At 47.0% G+C, this 20,507-nt stretch overlaps 1 protein-coding gene and 1 long non-coding RNA gene across 3 annotated transcripts in view; one reads left to right on the top strand and one right to left on the bottom strand.

The window, feature by feature from the left end:
- The first annotated feature begins 3,889 nt into the window (after positions 1 to 3,889).
- Positions 3,890 to 13,845, top strand: LOC148639229 (uncharacterized). The gene is made up of 2 exons (XR_015930763.1): positions 3,890 to 4,240; positions 13,651 to 13,845. It is a non-coding gene; the product is annotated as an uncharacterized LOC148639229 (long non-coding RNA).
- Positions 7,551 to 20,507, bottom strand: part of hcn2b (hyperpolarization activated cyclic nucleotide-gated potassium channel 2b) — a 49,556-nt gene continuing 36,599 nt past the window's right edge. For both annotated transcript variants that reach the window (XM_088621711.1, XM_088621710.1), the window contains 2 exons: positions 18,262 to 18,426; positions 7,551 to 15,614 (listed from right to left, as the gene is read on the bottom strand). In XM_088621711.1, coding sequence (XP_088477837.1) covers positions 14,650 to 15,614; positions 18,262 to 18,426 — 1,130 coding nt within the window. In that variant the 3' untranslated portion in view covers positions 7,551 to 14,649. The remainder of the gene's footprint in view (positions 15,615 to 18,261; positions 18,427 to 20,507) is intronic.

Below are 20,507 nucleotides of genomic sequence, written 5' to 3'. Positions count from 1 at the left end.
TTTTCAGCACGTCTGTAATTCTGGTTCTTCGAGACGCTGATCTTGCTGCAGTCGGTGCATGAGTTAACAGGTGCTGTGCTCGGCCTGTGCATGCTGTCCCACCAGAGCCAAAAACACACCTAAATCTGAGGGCTGATGACGGGATGCGATAAGTAGTGTCGAGTAGTGTAAAGGGAATTAACATCCTGTAGGTCGCCTTGCAGGAGCTCTTGTGATTCCAAAGTCACAACATCAAAACCCGATCCAACTTTTGCAGCACCGGCCAGATCCTCTTGAGTTTAGTAAAGACCCACCTTGAAACAAACCCTGCTGTCCTCATGCTTGCAAATTCCCAGCAGCAGCGGAAGGGCTTTCCAAGAGCTTCCCATCCCAACGAAATCGCTCCGCTGTGGGCATGAAAGCTATTGATGGGGGCCAGGGAGGGTGCGGACAGCCCAGCGTCCGCTCCGAGAGAGGTGGTGGTGCTTTTGCTCCTTGTTAAAATTTTTGCAGGAGAGATTATCGCCTGCGCCCGGGAGAGAGGTCTCGGGGAGCTGCCTGCGCGTCCCGTGGCGCTGTGGACGTGGCCCAGCCAGGAGCCGGTCAGCTGCGTCTGACGGGGGAACACAAGGAAAGGCCCGTCTGCTTCTGTCCCGGGCCCTGATAAATTCATTGACCCGGATCCCCTACTGAATTGACAATAACGATCAACTTCAATCACAGGGCTGTGGGGGGACTGGAATAGCTGTACAATCCTTCTATTAAGGAGATTTTATTGGAGCCTTTGGATCCTGGAAAGACTTTGAAGTATTACAAGGAAGGATGAAAGGCAGGGAAGAGGGATTAATGCACCTGGATGAGAGGAGGAAAGCGGGATGGTGTGGTGCTGTGGAAAACAATGGTTAATAATCTGGCCCCTGCAGCATGGAATCCCGCACAGCTGGGAGTAGTGGATTCTTAATGGGTCCTAAAAGGATCGTTATGGATGGCCAAGGGAGGGTGGGAACGACGGAATTATTTCAGACAGCCTCTCCCGGCAGGTCCCCGCTCTCAGTACAGTGCTCGAGCCAAATCTTTTCCCCAGTGCGAGCTGCTTTCAGCCTTTCACTGATATTAAATAATTGAAGCCCTTATCATATTTCAGTTTGCTTTCATGTAATTTTTCATGGGTAGATCCTTCTTGAAAATGACTGCGGTGTTAAAATGACCCCCGGCCCCAGATGAGCTTGTACAAACCTGTCCAAGCGCGCGATTGTCTCTTTTATTAAGACGTGCTTTGTCTAATGAGCCTGCTACCATAAACCCTTTTTTTTTTTGTTCTTCATACTGAAGCTTACAAAAAAAGCAGGGGAGCGCGTGTGATGATTTAGAAAATAAACCCAGTATGGAGATGCGTATCTATGGAAATACATTCTAAAAGGTTAGATAGGAGAAGGTGGGCTGTTGGCTGGTGGAGAATCAGTTCTTCAACTGGGCAGAAAGTCACCTGAGCTGTCAGCAGGGTAATTGAAATCTATAAAGAGGGCATGCTATTTCCCTGACAGTGCTCAAGGGCACCCCTCAGATGGTTACAGCAATGTGCTTTCAGCGTCCTGCAGATTTATTGCAGCCTTCTCGTGCCTCAGTCTGTGACGCAGGAGGTGAAGATCTCCGTGTCGTCAGTGAGGGCTGGCTGCGGATTCGAGTTCCCCGACTCGCCCCGAGGGAGGGTGGGCCTGGGCCGTTTCTGCAGCTCCCTGGGCTCTGAAACAACCCGTAAAAGGCTGACATTTCTTCAAAAGTGTCGAACACGGAGCCGCAAACCTGTTTTCCTCTCCTTAATTTGCCAGCAGAATTTTCATTCATCCCTGGGGCAGAGGAAGAGGGGGGGGGGGGGGGTCTGAACAGTGGGGGTGGCTTAACGTCACACAGGGGGCAATTTCTGGGGAAGATTAACAGCCAGTGATGTGACGCCAAGGCCATGAGTACTGAGGGAGGGGAGGGCTGAAATACAGCCCCCCCCCACAGGACTGTGATTCATAGGCTCAATGAATGTCAAAGCTGCCAGGTATGTTTGACGTAAAGGGATCAGCGAGGGGTCAGTAACACTGGACATCTCCCCCAGCGCTCTGGACACGCGGGATCCTACAGCCAACCGCGTCCTTAACACTCTGGCGTATGCAAAATTCATTTCCGACTTTTCTCCTTCAGGTAAGGGGTTCTGCCAAGGAAAGTAAGAACATGAGACAGGTTTTACGAACAAGATGAGGCCAGTCAGCCCATCTTACCCCATTCTGAGGATCTTGTCCAGGCCAGACAGAAATGGATTTGCTGGTTGACGAATGCACACCTGGATTTACTCTAATGCGTCCTACAAGGGAGGCTCAGTACTGATTATTTGACTCTGTTTTTTGGGGTAAACAGGCCGAGATCGGTTTCTGCCATTTTATTTTATGTAGAACAGGAGTTTAAGGAAGGTTCTTAACCTTCTCTGGCTGAGGTACCCCCCATTTTGTGATATCAGTTGCGATAAAGAAACCCCAATACACACCACCAATTATATAATTATGACAACGCGACTGATTAAAAGTAAAAAGACTAATCTTTAGCAAGCTCTTGATGTCAGGGGGCATCAACTGTGAAAGAGTATTCATTTTACAAACTGCAAGATCTGAGCATGAAACAATTCCTGTGTTTCTGGGGAGCCCCCAGACCTTGGTCAAGAACTACAGCCCCGATATTTCATAAGTGCAAAGGTTAGAAAGCTCTCATCTCCAAAAAAGCCAGATATAAAACAAAAAATCATTAGGAATACAAAAGGAAGCTTGTAAATATTTTTATCCTGCTACCCTGCCTCAATGCAGAGGAAGGCTCAGTACTATATTCTAATAGTATTTTATAATATATAATATTATATCATTAGGCCCTGAGGAAGGGCTGTATTCCCCCCTCTCCTGTCTGGATGAGAGGGAGCTGTCCTTGTGCTGACCTTGTCTCAGCCTCGCACTGCTGGGCTGCCTGTGCACACAGAGGCCTCATCACTGATGCAGCGAGGCTGCTGTCTGCAGAGGAGCTCCTAGAGACAGTCCTGTCTGCAGAGGGGGGGGCTGTGCACAGCTCATCTCAGCTGGGAGGTGGGTTAGCTAGCCTGAGTGCAAAAGGTAACATCTACCAGCATTGCCTTGTACTACGATAAATCGTAAAGAAATGTATATCCTGTAAATATACACCCATATGCTTAGTCCAGCATCAGATATATTTAGTACTTTTAGAACATTACTACTGTGTATTGATTCATTTTGTAATTTTCAATTACTTAGACTTCACAGGCAAGGAAAAGGCCTTGACTTTTCTTTAAAAATGAAGTTAATTTAGTCCTCATTTCCCAGCCTCAGCTACTCCTGGATGGTTGGGCTGGGCCGATCTATGTTGAAATGAGTGAGGGGATTGGAGCCGGGCAAAAGAACGAGCGACACCAGTTAGTATGTCAATGCTGTCATGTTTTATTGTGCAACGGTATCTGCCCTTCCTCCGAGAACTGCGCTGTTGATTGGTGGACGGGGGTGGTGTGTTCTGCTGCCCCGTGGACGAGCGTGGCTGAGATGGAGCTGGACATCAGTGCAGACGGCGCAGGATCTGAAGCTTCTACTCATATTTGAGGGGTTTCCCCCCCCCCACACACCCCGAAATTGATACTCCCGACCTCCCTTAACATTCGCCACCAAGCACCGATCTAATTTGTCCCTGGGACCTGAAGCCTTCCTACTTGTGAGTAGCTGCTGACATGTGCTGTTTCCTCGTGGGTCCCCCTCCTGCCCACTTTGTTTAGCAGAGCGAAAGAAGCAGTCTACATGACGTTGCACAAAATTCAGGGGATCCCCTTGCAGATAGCCCTCCCAACATGAAAGCGAGAGACCAGTCACAGAAATTGTCCCAGGGAGGAATTAAGGGAAATGACACGGGTAGTATTTACAGCGAAGATTGTTTCTCTTCTTGTGCCAACCAGGAGAGAGAGGCATGTTTTCAAATACACAGGCTTTGCAGCACTCCTTAACATGATATCTGGGATTTTCTCTTTACAGAACTCCATCGCTGTTGCCCAGGTCTCTCTTGCTCGATTTCTGGCACAGGTGTGCACATTTTCAAGACCCGGCCTGAGCTGGATTTAAAGATCATCACCTGCTCCTGACCTCTGCTGTATCTGCACTGATATCTACGGAAACCAGGAAGGAGATGCAGCATGCCCCCCTATTGCTATGTCACATTTACGGCAGCACAGGAGGTTGGTAGTTGCGTGCCCAAGCACAGAGTACAGAGCTCAGAAGGTATATTACCAGGCTTTGTGCTGAGGTTTGAAAGTAGAATAATTAACCACATACCACCAGCTCATATGACTAGTTAAACCATTTTGCAAGTTTGTTTTCTCCTGGTTACTTATTACAATAAATTCTTAAGATCGTTATTAATTCTATCCAAAACAAATCTCAGTATAGGTTTGCAATAATAAAATAATGGATGGGTTTTCTGTACAGGAATACCGATTTCCAGAAATGAAAATATTTTCAGACAATATGGCATTTTGAGTGAACCCCAGGCACTAGGTATAAAATAGAAAAACTATTTGCATCTTACAACATATACTTGATAACAGCAGGCAAGACTCTTATGTGGATTCTGCACAGCAGTTACAAGTCCTGGCCTGTTCTCAATCTGACTAAACTCCTCAGTTTCAATCGGAAAGACCTCTAACAGGGATTTCAGGCTCCTGGAGGAGCTACTGTCCTCTGGTTTGCATTACAGTGTGCAATCATTAACATGATTAACCTATCTTTGATATATAGAGGAAGTTTTCTTAAGGTATTTTACTGTTGATCACTGTAATGAGGAGAGCATTTACTTCATTAAAGCTCTCCAGGAATTTAGTTTAACCCACTGATCTATAGGGTCTACTGGTTATTATTCTGCTTGAGGGTTTCATGACTAAATTAAATCAATTAGAGGCTTAATTTATCTAATTATCCCCTGTGTCCTGGTTTTTCGCTATTGAGGATCTTCCACTACCTGTCAAAGCTGGATCAGCAGTATCACTGTTACAGAAGACCTACCTAGAGCTGACCTTCAAAGACAAGTGTCTTGCTGACTACTCCCATGTATCGATGTGAATAATAACTTTCTGCTTGATCTCGAATCATGTTAGCATGTTGCTATTGACCTCTCCTTCTGCAGAGGGGAAACAAAGTCTTAGTGAATGAGATTCAATTTTGCAGAATGCAATTTCTGGCGAACAGCCACTTAATCTTGACATGCTACAAACGAATATGACTTTTTTTTTATACTAATCACAGGGCTGTTGAGCTCGGTAAGGTGTTTGTCCTCCACTGAAACGATCTAAATTTTGAGGATACAGTCCTGAGATTTGGAGGATACTCTAATTGCTGCAAGGACTGGAAAAAAAGAACAAAATCATCATGATATTTATTCAAGAACTACTTGTAGGAGCCCATGAAAATAACATGGAGAGTTTTTTCCTCAGTCTCGTAAGATTAACAACTGTTTTGAAATGTCATTCAACAGTGCCCATTTAAAAACATTTTAGCATTAGCTGCAGTCACCAGGGATTCACCGTTTCCCAGAAGCAGCCCCACTGCACAGACTGTTCAAGCTCAGAGGTGAACTGAGCCAGGAGGCACTGGACTCCAGGGTTAACAGACCCTACAGACAGGATCTTTAATGGCCCCAGCTGTCAGGACATCTTTTCCTTGTTTGCTTTTCTTAGCCAGAAGCCCTTATCCAGGGTGAATAATTAGGAGAAGAACATGTCAGCTCCACACAGATGGCAGCCCAGGATGGGATCAAACTCAAACCTCGAGGGCTGAGAAGCAGCAGCACTAATTTTCATGCCTCCACACCTCCACAGTTTCATATCTGTGCTGAAAGATGGAACCTCCTACAGCACTGTGTGCCGTACTGGGACACTGGATTGGAAATTCTGGCACAGAGGTAGGAGTACCACCTACTGACCTGCCACAGACAGGTCTGTAGGTCTATACCTACTGTCCCCCAGCAGTACATATAGTAGCAACAAGGTGGAAATGCTGCTGGCCACATCAGAGGAACTAAGTAGAGTAGAGTTTATTGTCATATGCACAAGTGTACTTAAATGCTTATTTGCATGTATGCTCCTAAACAAAGACATCAAGGAAATACCAAAAACACAGAAAAGCTGCAGCAACAACAACAAGTTAAATAACATACATCTTAAGAGACAAAAAAAACATCAGTGTGAGTCAGTGGTGGGGGTAGAGTTCAGTAATCTGACAGCTTGTGGGAAGAAACTCTCTCTGAGTCTAGAAGTTCGTGCCTTTATGCTCCTCTAACGCTGACCAGAGGGAAGGGGGAGAAAAGTGAGGAACCAGGAGGACTAGTGTCCTTAACGATACAGCTAAGAGCTGGTTTGCTTTTGAGGCCTGATAGTATATAGTGAGTTCTCACCTGCTGCTTTAATATCACTGGGAAAGACCCTCAGTTTCTATCGGGGGATAGCAAATTACTGAATAGCGAACGTGCTCACTCCCTATTGGGCAAGCCATGGGTTTGGACAGACAGCTGCAGTGTTAAGCCAGCATCAAAGATCATTTTGTTCCTCCTTCATCACAGCCTCCCAGCACTCCCACTGCTGCTCTGTCTTCCACTGGTATCACTTAGCAAGTTTCCAAGCCTTAAAAGAGGGTTGTAGGAGTGCAACATATCTTGATAAGTTGTGGACTGATGGGCCGTCTACCTAGCTCGATTTCCACAGTGTAATGCAAACGGAGCGCATGAGAGTCACCCCATGGTGACCCCCAGGAAGCACTGCTCCCCATTCAATCAGCTGGGTGGCTTGCCAGCAACTGGGGTAAAGCGTGTTGCTCAAGCTACAACAGCAGTGTCTGCACTGTGGACTCGAACCCACTGCCGAGCAGCCATGAGCCCAGAGACCTACAGTACCAACTGCACTACCCCATTTCAGAGTAAGACAGTCAAGTAAGTATCATCCAATTAATATACATGCTTGCTGGAGAACACACCATTGCACACCTGAATGAATTCTCCAGTGTGGCTGTGGGTGCATGGATCTCAGCTGTCGAAAGGCATTTAGAGAGCAGTGGAAATACTCAGAGAACCCCTGGGAAATTGCTGTTGGGACACAAGAAGAAAACAAGTGCTTTGTAATTAAGTTAACCATCGTACTGAAGGACGATGACAGTGATATCCCTTCCTGGTTCTGGAGGGTCCACCTGTCCACCGGGTTTAATAGGCATCGTTTAAGCGTTATTGTTATAGACCTGGAAATGGGGATAGACCAAGTGACCAAGGGTAGAGCTGACATGATCAAGTCACATGGACTGAAAACCAGAAGACAGTGCCCCCCCCCTCCAGGCTCTCGAGCGACAAGCAGTGGACTGTGGGGTTGGAGGAGTGCAACAACCCCAGATGACTGTGGGGACATGCAGTACCAGTGCAGATCACTCTTGCCCCAGCTGAGTCTGATCCCAATATTCACCCACAGGGCCAGAGCAACAGGCTGCTCACACACTACAGACACACGCTAATTAATATGGTTTCCCTTTTAATCAATTTCTGTTTGTTTTTTTTCGTTGCTTGTTTTTGAATTACAGTGCATGAGTTATTTTTCTGGTGTTCATCATCATTTACATACATTCAACACAAAAAGGCTACAGATATATTGAGATTATAGCTGCAGTGGTTATTGTAGGTCATTATGACATTTTTTTTCAGTATGTTCTTTTAAGCTCTATCCCATACCCCCCCTTAGTCCTTTTACAATTCCCCATAAAAATGACCCAATATAAGTCATTAGAATAGTAACAGATCCAGAAAAATACAAAGCCTTTCCCATTATAGGTTTATAAAGCAGAGCATCACAACATTTTAAAGCATTGAAGTCCTCCTCTTACTCACCACACACTAGGATGGAACCAAATACTACTCAGAGAGACTGGGTGGGAATCAGTTTTGATTGGCTTATCTTAATTTCCAGATGTTCTTTTTTAAAGAAGTCCAGAGTTTGGGCCTCAAACACTTGGCTTGAAAACCTGTTCCCTACACCCGCTACTCTTTGTGTAAGATTGGCACAACTGTGGGGACAACCAGGCCAAAATTGATAAGGTGCCAGCTGAAAACATAATGCAGCACCCCCCACTCCATTGCAGATGGGAGTCAATGAAAATCCTTAAGTCTGAAGATTGAAATGTAGCCACAATATTTTGCAGATGATATGAAATGACAAGAGCATACCGTTTCTGCTGAGGTGGAGACTAATCTGCATTAACCCTAACAAAGGAAAGGCAGGAGCCTATTCAAATCTACAAGTATGCAGTAAAGTACATAATGAAATTTCCTCCAGTACAAATCTTAGTGTGCATTTACGGCTTATGAGTCACTGAAGAGTTAGATCTTCCCTACTGGTGTGCTGAATATTGCTAATTATTACCAACTTAGAAAAAGAATGAGGTTAGCACTTTGTTTTTGAACATTTCACATATGTGGTTCAAACTTCAGGAGTTCAAACCAGGATCGTTGTGCTCCATGGAACGTCAAGAATAAAAATAAACTTATTCCAATGAAAAAGATTCAATTCTACAACATAGCTAGAAGCCACTGCAAGAATTGACACAGAGCTCAGAAGTAGAAACCCAATTTGAATGTCACCTCTTTGCTGCCTGCTTTTCAACAGGCAAAAACACTGGCTTCACTTCCCTCTGGGTGCAGGCCTTTTAAGAGGGCGCATCTTCTGTATTAAGCATTGTAATGTTTCATTTGTGAGGCTGGCTTCCATTAAATCATAAACATTACAGCGAACCGCAGTGCCCTGTCCTAAGCCTGTTCCAGCTGGATCATTTCTCTGTACTCTAATTACGACCAGCCGACGTTCAAGAGCAAAATTAAAATCAGTTTTTTCCCCCCCATCCCCAAATTAAAAACATTATACAAGGAATCTATGAGGGAAAGCACGTGAGCTGACAGTGGGATGAGGCCGTCCTTGTGGTTCCCAGTCCTGGTCCTGGAGAAACAGTGTCGTCTTGTTTTTCTTCCAGCTGAGTGCTTAAACACAGGCTCACTGATTTCAGTTTTCTACAAGCAGCATATTCATAAATTAGCTTTCAGCTCTTCGAAATTCAATTGGAATTTTGTCCTCTGCAGAAGGAAAAAAAACACACTGTGGGCAGGTCTGATGTGATGCCACACCCTTTGTGGGTGTGTCTGTTACAAGGCACACCCACTGTGGGTGTGCCAGACAATACCACACCTATGTAGGTTTGTCTGATAGTGTAACTTCCTGCTGTGTTTGCTCATCATCAATTCACCTACTAGTAAGAGCTGTTTATTCAGAAATAACAGAAGGCAAGTGGACGAAAAAGCACTCTGTTGTTGGCAACAGTGTTCTTAAGGTGGGGGTATTTTTGACACTCAGGACTGAGCGAAGAAACAAGTCAAACAAAATCGAAACAAGCAAGCGGATCATTTAAGACATCAATGAGCGCTGGAGATGTAGAGCTCAGCTGGAATGGAATCCAGCTCCTCTGGAACCAGGGTTGTTAAGCACTGCACTGGCTTAGCCTGACAGCGCATAAGACTACTCCTGGATGGAAAGCTGTTCCACTGTGGACCAGTCCTCACCAGCCAGTCCAATACCTTCTTATACAACCCAACTGTTGCAGATGGACAGCAGCAATCAGGTTGATGAAACTTGGTCCTGAGTGGAACGTTCCTCCGAACTGTGAACCACAAACCAGGCATCCAGTGAGGAAATACCTGTGGTTTCGTCTGTTTTGTTGCTGTGCGCCACAGAAACACAGCTGCTGTCTGGTCAATGCAACAGCTGTGCTTACACAAAACGGCAGGCTGATTAGAGTTCATGGGTTCCTAAAGGGATGTTAAACCGATGAAGGTAAAAATGGTGTCTCCTGCAGACTTTCTGAGTAGTATTTTTAGGAGTGCACACTTATTGCAGTGAGAATAGCTCACATGATATGCACAAGCTAGAGATCAACTCTTGACATTTATAGTATACATATTGCACTTGGAAAAATTCAGGAGATGCTTAAACAGAGACAAAGGAAACCAAATCTTTTTTTTTAAATCCACAAATCAGGAAGGGTTAATTCAAGTTCTAGGCTCAGTGTTCAGCTCTATATGCACAAGGAACAAAGAGAGAATAAATGACTTCAGTTAGGCCCCTCCAATCTCCCTATTGCCTCACCTTAAAAGAGCACTAATACATTTAGAAAGCACTGCTTCGGCAGACATTAAAGATAACTTCATGTCTGATACCAGTCAGGGCTTCATCTCTGCCATTCCAATCTGTTGGCTGTTTCATTAAATTTAGAAGGATTTCCTTCGTAGGCCTCTATTTGTAATTCAGATCACATTTTGTCATATTAAACCAAAACTGCCAAATTGAACTGATTTCTGACTAGCTGCAATTTTTCAAAGAAGCATGCTTTCTCGCATCTTTTAAGCCCCTGCACATAACCCTTGTCCTCATGCATACAGTGCATAATCTTTAATCTAGGTATGAATTTGTACACGACAGCTGCTTTGGTGGAAACAATACACTAGTATTGTTTATATACACTAGGTTTCTTCTTCCGGTTAAAAGCATTCATTTCAGAGTTGCAGTATTACAACTCACAGAAGGTGAGAAAACTACTGTACAATCTTCAGGAAGGCCCAAAGATGTTTTGCTGCAAGCTGTGATAGCATTAAATTTAACACAATCCTGAATTCAGTACAGAACACTTAGGCCTGTCTTTCTCCCAGGAAACAGCACAAGCTTGTGTAAGACTGTAGTGAACCTTTACTTTAAGACCAATCTTTTACATCAATCTAGCAGACTCTATGGCAAAATGTGCAAAATGCTAGCAATTTTGAATATTTTTTGTTGTGGTTAGTTTTTGAGTTTTGCTTTTTTTTTTGTAAAATCCTCTGCGGTAATCAGGATCTTATTGCTTTAATAATTGGTCTCTTCTGTGCATTCAGTTTGTTCAGACAACACAGAGTGTGTACCAAGCTGGTGACATACTGTAGTTGCTGATGCCCAGTACAGGGACAGAACAGCTTAATTTTCAGATGAGCTGGAAATCGCAATCTAATGGAGGGAGAGGAAGGGATGTTTCCATGCTTTTCTTGTTCTTAAACTAAAACAAAACTTAAAACTGAAAAAAGAGCACTAGCAGCTTTTTCTGAGATGATTTCAGAACATACACACTCTGCCCTGTGATAATTCAAGGTGCAGTTTGTCTTTTCTCGTAGGATTAAGAAATTCTGGGTAGGGCAGAGAGCTTGGCACAGGACTGACAGGACTGCCACAGTCTCTGGGTAGGGCTCCAATCCATGCCATTCACTTTCACAGGCCAAGTGACAGGCCAGGCGTTTTTTTTAACACTGTCACTGGAGCTGAGTTAGCACAGATGCAGTGGGAGGTACTGTTTGTGTTGTCCAAATCCAATTGCTCCAGATCCAGTGCTGTGTTTTTTTTTCTTTTACAGTTCTATGCTTCGTATCCCAGTTTTACATCGTATCACGTACTGAATACAGGTTGTTTTTTACATATAAAATGGGTGTCTGGATCTCCAAAACACCTGCAGTTACTTTATTACAGAAACACTTTTTCTCCACTGTAAAACCTGTATAAATTTAACAATAATGGAATGCATAATCCTTAACATCCTTGAAGCCCACAAATCAAAGACCCATTGCTGCGTGTACAAACAGTTCATTGCCCACAATACATTCAGGCTGCAAAATTTTATACTGTACTGTACTTCAGTTAGGAAACAGGGAGTGAAAATTAAGATCCCCTTCACAAATGCACAGGCTCTGATGTACTCTGCGTCAGTAATTCAGATGTCAATTAACATTTGAACTACTACGTCCAACTACACGTTCCCCCAGTTAGAATCCACACTTCTGAAAAGCGCCACTCAAAAAAGTCAAATTGCTGAACTAGATTTTCAGTCAAATTCAAACTCCCCTGCTTGAGACTACTCTCACTGAATCAGTCTGATTTAATCCACCTAGAAACGCTACAGAACAAAACCTGCCATTCCAGTCCAGCTCGACCAAATCCAGCCTGGTCCAGTATGTGATCCCGATTAAAAAAGGCGGTGGCTGAAAATAAGTGCTGGCCCTATTGAAGAAAGCTGCAAATAAAAAGAACTTTCTGAAGAACTGCAACTAGCACCTTGGGATGAGCTCATTTTGCGGTCTGCTTCTTAGAACAGGAACCAGACTGAGTCAGGTACTCATTCCTCAGCTGCTGACAGCACTGCTCATGTGTGTATTGCTTGCAGGAGTGGGTCACGAAGGGATGTTGAATCCTACTCCTAGCCATGGAGACCTTCATAAGCATTTGACCCTAGGATTGAAGCTGTCCTGCCTTGGGCAGAACTGTACTCTGCAATTCTCCGTTAATCACCAGGGGACTTGGGAGAGGTTCGAAAATGGGAAACTATTCTTGGAGAAGATTGCTTTCCACTCAGGAAATGTGCTGCTACTGCCGCCAGGGAATACCTGGGCATCACAGTCAACTTTGGAATGATGTCGATGCTGGAAAGACTCCTTGCAAATTTGGGAATTCAAATGTCTAAACCTTGCAGGATACACCAGCCAAAGGACAGGCACATGCACACGCATAGGGTTACTCTGGACGTGTCCGAGTGACGCAGATCCCACTGTGTTTGCAGGAAGGATCTGTGGACTACGCCTCCGGAGATCCAGTGACCGTGGGCTCGTTTTGGTCGCGGGGGCAACATCTGGACAGTCAAGTCAAACGTGCCAGTGGGAATAAAGTGGCTACCAGCTGCTGTTCCAACTGGCTGTCAGATCTACTAGTTGTATCTGTAAATCGCAGACCTTCCTAAGCTGATCAGTATGTTAGGCACAGATATCCATTCCCATCAGCCCTGTTCAGCATGGTGAGACTTGATCCGTTTCCTAAGTAAGGAGTTTTTCTTCCTGTAGCGGGTTTGACTGGGCTTGCTCATTCATCGGTTCTGTACATATATACAAATGCATGTCTGCATGCGTGCAGACTTAAAATATTGAATTTTGGCATTAATATGATTGCATCTTTTCACTACGAATAACACCACCCAAGAATTAGATGTACTGAAAAGATCATGGTTAATCCAAATTTTGGCTGAAGCCACTTGGCTGTGGGCCGACCTCCTGCCCAGAGGATGAGGAGGCAGAGAGACCCCCCCACCTCCCTGCAGAGTGAGGGGTGACCAAGGGGCAGCTGCAGAGGTGCTGATGGGGTGGAGGAGGGATGTAAAAAGATGTGTGGGAGGGAGAGAACGGGATCACGTACAGTATTTAGTGTTTTAGGAGAGGAAGTGACAACAGAATTGATTGTGAATGACTGACAGCCAAGTCTGACTGAACTAGGCTGTTGTCATCCCTCCCAAACTTTCATTATAAACTCCATTTTGTGGTAAATGCTGAACTGTGTATTTTAAAAGGGAGCATTTCCAATAGATCCCTTACTGAAAAGCCGATGAGTGGGGGACATTTTTTTGGCAGTTTAAGATCCTTGTGAAGCGATTTTTTTTTTCTTGGGCATTATGGATGACCGGTAGTTTAATGCTCTCTGACTCTCCTGACATTCGACTTTTCCCCCACTGCCAGGATAACCCGCTGACAGCTGCTGGGCAGCACTCTCCAGGCTGGGAGAACAGACAGAGCCAACTCAGCACCAGCATTTGGAAAGGAAAGCAGAAGGAGGGAGGAGAGGGGGAGTTGAGAACAGGCCTGACGAACCTACAAAATCGCCACTCTTGTAACATGACAGAACGAAGCAACACACACACACACACACATACATAAAACTAAGAATATGGCTTCTAAAGTCAGAATCAAGGCAGTTAAATAAATGGCATTTTTCGTCGTCGCCGTCGTAGTTTCTTTAAGATGACAGACATCCCAAACAGTGTTCAAGCTTAACTTTGGTCTTGAGAATATACAACGAAGATTCAATTGCCAAAAAAAAAACAACACATTTCCCTTTTTTTTTGTAACCTATCGATTGAAGATCGACCAGCGGTCTAAAACACTATCAGCTCTTTTTTTTTTTCTTTTGTTTTTTTGTTTTTTCCAAAACGAATGCCAGGAGATAACCATGAGCAGAAACACCAAGTTAATTAGCTCGTTGAAACAGGGAGAGAGGAGACACTGACACCACTCTGTAAAGCGTCGACAACACCACTGTCGCCAGTAGCAGGTCCCTGATTACCCTTGTGTCCAGCTCGTGGTAGGTTGCATTGTTTGGATTCTGTACAGTATTTAACCGATACAATATTTATGTGTCTGAATACACTTTACAGGAAAGAAAGCAGAAAAAGAGGTGGAATCAGAGACAGGACGTGGGGAGAGACTACCGTTACGCATCTACGCTTGTGGGCAGAGTAGAAACATCCCATCAGTTTTTAAAATTGGTCAGTAGATTTGTACAGACTTCAGATCCTTAAACACACACGTCTTGGGCGTTCCTTTTCGGCCCTCGCCCGACAAACATTTGGTGGATTTTCGGATTCGGGAATAAGGGGAGGAGGGTTGGTGGGGAGGGGGGCAAGACCCATTTTGAGCTCAAGAAACGAAAGACCCCCCACGCCGATCCCACGGTCCAGGTCACAAATTGGAAGATAGCCTAGATTTGGCCAGGTCCGTATCGGGGAGGCTGACTACCGAATCTTTCTTGGGCGTTCCCGAGTCCCCTGGCGCCGGCGCGGTGCCTGCTCCCATCCCTGGCGCGGCGCCGGAGGGGGGCGTGGGTGGGTAGGACGCCACGGACATCTGATGGGGCAGCACGACCCGCTGGGGCCCCGGACCCCTGTACCCCGAGGACACCGGGGTGCCGGGGTGGGTCTGGGGGGGCCCTATGGAGGTGGAGGAGACGCGGGTGGACTGGGGGGGGCTGGGGGCGCCCGGCGGCGCCCCGTCATGGGGGAGGGAGGGCTGGGAGGCGGAGAGCGGCCGGGCGTCTTGGCTCAGGCTGCCGGCGTGCAAGGAGTGGGTGCTTTTGTGGGCGGCGGGGCGCTGCGGGGGGCTGGGGGCTCGCTGCTGGACCAGAGAGAGCTGGGAGCCGGACTGGGTGCCCCCCCCAGGGCTGGAGCTATACTGGAAAGTCCGCCCCGCCGCTGCCAGGGGGCTCTGAACTGGGGGGCTGGAGATGGCCGAAGCGAAGGCCCCGCTGGACATCTGGGGGGGCTGGGGCGGGGGCTGGGGCTGCAGGGGGGACATGGACACGGGGCTGGACAGGCTCTGCACCACCTGGAAGCGGCGCACCATCCGGGGGGACTGCAGGGCCACCGAGCCCACCAGGGGGCTGGCCATCTGGGGGCAGAAGCTCATGGCCACTGCCTGCTGCAGGGTGGCGATGGCGGAGCTGACCGGAGGCTGGCCGGGCGGGGCGAACAGGCCCCCGTGGAGCGGCGGGGTCATGGACATGGCCCGGGGCCGCTGCAGGTCCACCTGCTGCGCCATCTCACGGTCGTACTTGACAATCTCCTGGATGATCTCGTTCTCGCGGTTGTTGAAGACGCCCGAGTTGAGGTCGTGTTGGACCTTGTGCATCAGGATGGAGTTCTTCTTCCCTGGAAGGGGGGGGGGGGGGGGGAGGAAAACTTTCAATACAAACCGTCACCAGGAACACTGCGACAACCCGAAGGCACCTCTCTCTGGCTGTGTGTGCAGCTGTGTAGGTAAGGAGCTGATAACCTGCACCATTATGGCTGAAGCTGACATCGTCCTCTTCCATCAGCTCTCATTTCTGCACTTAAAGAGCTGATAGGCTGGCAGGTGACAAGAGCTTCTTACAGGCTTGTCCCGTCCAGGAGGGACACATTACATTGCTATTAAGTTAATGTGCGACTTAGCCGTCAACTGTAATTAAAATCCCATTTTGTAATTGGGCCCTACACAGAGGATGGGGACAGTGACCCTGCCTTACAGAAAAGAGTGAATGTTTGTTTATCTGAAGGAGAAGACAGCAGGCTGCTACAGTTTACTGACATCCCAATTATCTTCTCCCCTGGCTGTGTCTGTCGTGCCCCCTGAGGGACAGGTCCTTCAGTCTTCGTTGCTTTAGGTCTGACATAATGGAGGTCAAAAGTGGGAGCTGGCCTGCTAGCAGGGCTGGCTGTCACAGATCACGGCAAACACAGTTCTGTACTGAGAGAAAAGCAGCAGCCTGAGCTCGAGTTCCTTCCTTCATGCAGTCCAAAGCTGCAGACAGAATTGCTATCACACAGGAGACTGCTGGTCCAGTCCTCCCTAGACTTGTCTATCCCTCCCCTATATCTGGCGAAAAAAAATTAACTAGGTAACTGGACTTAGAAATAAGGTGCAATGCAAGACCAAGCACAAAAGAGAGGAGACACAAACACCACAGCACCTGGTATGATTTTGCCTTCTTTGGCACAGAAGAGCTGTAAGAAAACTAGGGAGCTCTGCATGTACTGTATGTACAGTATGTTAGAGCTATCGCCTTCTGCTTCAGCTCTGTGCTGAACCTAACTTTTTCATGTGAAGGGTGTCCTGAAAACCGGCAGTCCGTCACTGATGACAGTTCAATACTCTCAGTGCACAAAACACTGCCCAGGGTTAATGGAGAAGTAAAACCAGCATCTGCCTGTTACAATGACCCCGTTCATTAACCTATTGATGGGCAGAAATCTCCAGGCTGGCTGGAGAGTTCTCACTGTTTTCTAAAGCAGTGTTTGGGTGGAACTAATTTAAAAGAGCTGTAGCAGTTGCATGATAAGAAAATCAGGTAACTCAGCTAAGGTGGAAAAATGCACTCAATGATGGAGGAGCGGTCTTCTCCCTGCTGCTGGAAGAAACTGCTGATGCACATTTCAGGGTGAGCTGCTGGTGGTGAATTATCAGCGTTGATCTGTCTTAGGCCTTGGGTCACCTGGGTTCACATCAGATCCTGTCCTGTATAGCACTCCGTTATTTGCAGGGAGCAAAAAAATGCAGCATCTCTCTCTCACGACAGCAGCGAACGGCTGTGTTTTTATTTTTTAGGCGGAGTGGGCAGTAATTGTCCCCCGTGTGACAGACAGGGGCTGCGCTCCAGTGACGAAGTCGAAGACGCCGTCTGTGTGCCCAGTGCGATCCTGACTGGGATGCGGTCACACAAGCTGAAAGTCGACACTGCAAACAGAGAGACGGGAGCTCTGTGCAGCAAGCTCAATTTATAAAACGGGCCAGTGAAATATTCAGTTATATAGCCGCGTTTCCACCCAATTATCTTCCTCGACCAGCTTTTAATAAAGAGCTAAATCTTTATTAACGTCTTCAAATGCTTCATGACGTCGTAGCAGCAACAGGCCTGGGAACGAGGAGACTGGTGGAGTGACTTTCATGAAACATCTGGTGGAAAGACGAGACGTCCCAACCTTGGAATTATTAGTACTGGGGAGAGAGAAGAGGTTTGTGTGTGTGTTTGGGGGGGGGGCGTGTTACTGCAGTCTAGGCAGAAGATACTGGATCAGCCACTATAAAGAGGTCGACGTCATAGACAGAAATTAAACCACTTTCCGGCCTTCCAAATGGAAAGATCCAGTTATATTTCACTAGTGCACAGACTGAGGCAACATGGTCAGAGTCCGTCCTTCGTCCCCAGAATCGGCTTGCTTAAGATCAGATCACTTTATTGGCCATTTACAATTTCTTGTATTAGGAATACCCCAGCTTGCTCTCCATGAGACACACAGACAGGGAGAGGCGCTAGGGGTCAGAGCGCAGGGTCAGCCATTAATACGGCGCCCCTGGAGCAGCTGGGGTGAAGGGCCTTGCTCAAGGGCCCAACGGAGTAGGATTCCTCTGCCGGCCGCGGGATTTGAACCAGCAACCCTCCAGAAACAGGCGCAGATCCTGAGCCACAGTTACTCCCCTCCGCAAGCTTCTGGTCTTCCTTGCGAGCTCCCGTTTCGACTTTGGCCTGCCTTGGTCTCTCTGCTAGCGCCGGCTCAGTTCGTTTCAAAACTCCAGTTTCGCAAAACTGCGCCACACAGTGGAGAAGTGCTCTTCTGTATGCAAAAGTTCACATTGCAGGTCCCGTAAGAAATATCAGAGCTAAGCCGTCTCTGAGCTTTTAAGTAAGGAAAGGTCACGTGTTGGGATGCTGACACATTGCCGATGAGGCTGGAAAGAGTAGCCAGAGATTGGCTCTCTACCCGGCGCTGGGGTGTCCCACCAACAGCGCCCCTAAAAGCAGCCCAGCGGTCGGCGTACCTATGCGGTCCAGCCGGTCGATGGCCACGGTCTCGAAGGCCCTCCTCATCATGGGGTACTCCTCCAGGACCTCGTTGAAGTTGTCCACGGACAGCGAGTACAGCCGGCAGTAGGTGTCGGCCCTCACGCTGGCCGTGCGGCGCCCCCGGGTCAGCAGGCAGATCTCTGGGTGGGCGGAAGAGGAGACAGGAAAGGCGTTAGTCTGGAGTTTCGCGACGGGAGAGAACAACCCTTTGAGACGGGCGAGACTGTGCCCAGGAGGGGAGGCAGCAGAGCTGAGACAGCGTGTGCAAGTGTTTTGGGAGTCTGGGACAACCTACCCGGCCATAACATTGAAATCCTTGGCTGAATCAGATACTTCCCTGCCAAAAAGCCAAGATTAACCAAATGGTCCTCTTGGCTGTAACCAAAACCTCTTTTGATTTGAGGAGCCCATGGTGCATCTGTGGGATTCTGACTGAACACCTCTAAGTCCAACTCCCCCCCTTATCGGACATCCTAACGTTTAGAGTGGCTTCCTTTCTAACAGCACTCGGCCAGTCTTGTAGTGGCCTGTGGGTCAGGAACTGCTCCGATCGCATCCAAGGAAACTCGGACCAGCCACTTGACCCCGCCAACTCCTGTTATCGCGAACATGACTTCATGTTTCCTTGGAAGAGCGAAAAGGAAGCTCGGTCTGGATGCGAAAAAGTGGCCACCATGTCCACCTGCTAAGCAGGGCGGATGAATAATGAACAAGCTGCTCACATTGTTGGCCAGGTTTGATGAATCCCAGTCACCCCGGAATGGAATTTCATTCTTTCAGAGAGAGAGCAGCTACAGCGAAAATCAATTCGGTATCAAGATCTAGACAGTCTCAGATATCTCCCAAGGGGGATAGGAGACGCAAGGCCTCTTGATCATTTTCCACTGAGCGCTGAACTACTCCCTGCACCAGTGTCCTCCTATGCAGAACCACTCGCCAGTCTAGAAGGCGAACAAATGAGGACCAGACTCTTGCATCAGTCCACACAGACTGCCCCAGAAAAGCTTCTGGCTTTGATGTATCAGTAGATTAATAAACCCCCTTTATATTAGCATGGGAGCAGTGTAGTGTAGTGGCTAGGGTTCTGGGTTCCCTGAAAGGTTGTGGGTTCAATTCCCCTCTAAAGACAGCGCACTCACCAGTATGAACAGTTATGAGCTCTGCTGGGGGTAACTTGTGATGAACTAGCATCTCATCTGCAGAGGACTCACACACTGTTAGGCTGCTTAATGCAACAGAAATTGGTATAGGAGCTGCATCGTAGAGATCCCTCTGCTAAAGCGAAGACTTCACAACTACAGACTATACAAACTGCACCTCTGCTTCCATCTTTAAACATTCAGGTTGCACACCCTTTGGATAACCTCTTTCACCATATTTGACAGAGCACTACTGGAAACCAGGGGTTAAGTGGTATACAGTATATATATATATTAGAATAGTGCATCATTATGCCACCAAACCACAGAAGCAATATTATACCAGAAAACCAGGATAAAATTCTCATCCCTTCCACGTTCTCAAACTGTTAAGAGTCATTTCAAATGCAGTCATATATTTTTTTTCTTCAGAAATGAACTCCCTTTTATTGAAGGGACTGCAGATGTGGGCCAGCTCTTTGCATTCACAAAATGTTTGTCCTTGCAGAGGACAATCGCGCTGTAACCTTGAATCCCAGCGCAGGCGTGTTCTTTTTCTCCTCTCGGATCGTGCGTGTGGAACACTGGGCTAGAGGATGTGGGTGTTTCCGACTCGGAGACAAAGGCAATCTGGAAGGAGTTCATCCCAAAGCCACTGTTGCCTTCCTGCCTCACAAGCACACCTGGAGGGGTTATTTGCACAAAGACTCAGCCAATCAGAAAATGTCATCCTCCATAGTGAACCACCGTACACTTCTGAAACAGGAATATTGCAGCTTATTGCACCTGCGAGATGCAGAAAATGTGTCCGAGAGCCTTCAATATACTGAGCCCCAGAAAATGCCTTACATCTTCTCGGCTAACGCAGTCCAAGCAATCTTTGCTCAGATTTCGATGCATTTCGGTCCTGATCAAAATGGCACCCGTATGTGTCTTCATGACAAGCAAAAGCAAGGCTTTGAACCACGATGTGGCTTCAATTGCACTCTTGAGATAGGGATCTAAACACCCATCAGCATGTGCGAGGTAGCTCAGTTATTTAACAACTGCTTTCAAGCACATTAGTGTTGGGGAAGAATTCA

Source organism: Lepisosteus platostomus, chromosome 27, assembly GCF_059453375.1.
Source record: "Lepisosteus platostomus isolate fLepPlt1 chromosome 27, fLepPlt1.hap1, whole genome shotgun sequence".
In the NCBI taxonomy this organism is placed as follows: Eukaryota; Metazoa; Chordata; class Actinopteri; order Semionotiformes; family Lepisosteidae; genus Lepisosteus; species Lepisosteus platostomus.
The sequence above is the reverse complement of the archived record's forward strand: the minus strand, read 5'-3'. Positions and strand labels throughout refer to the sequence as shown.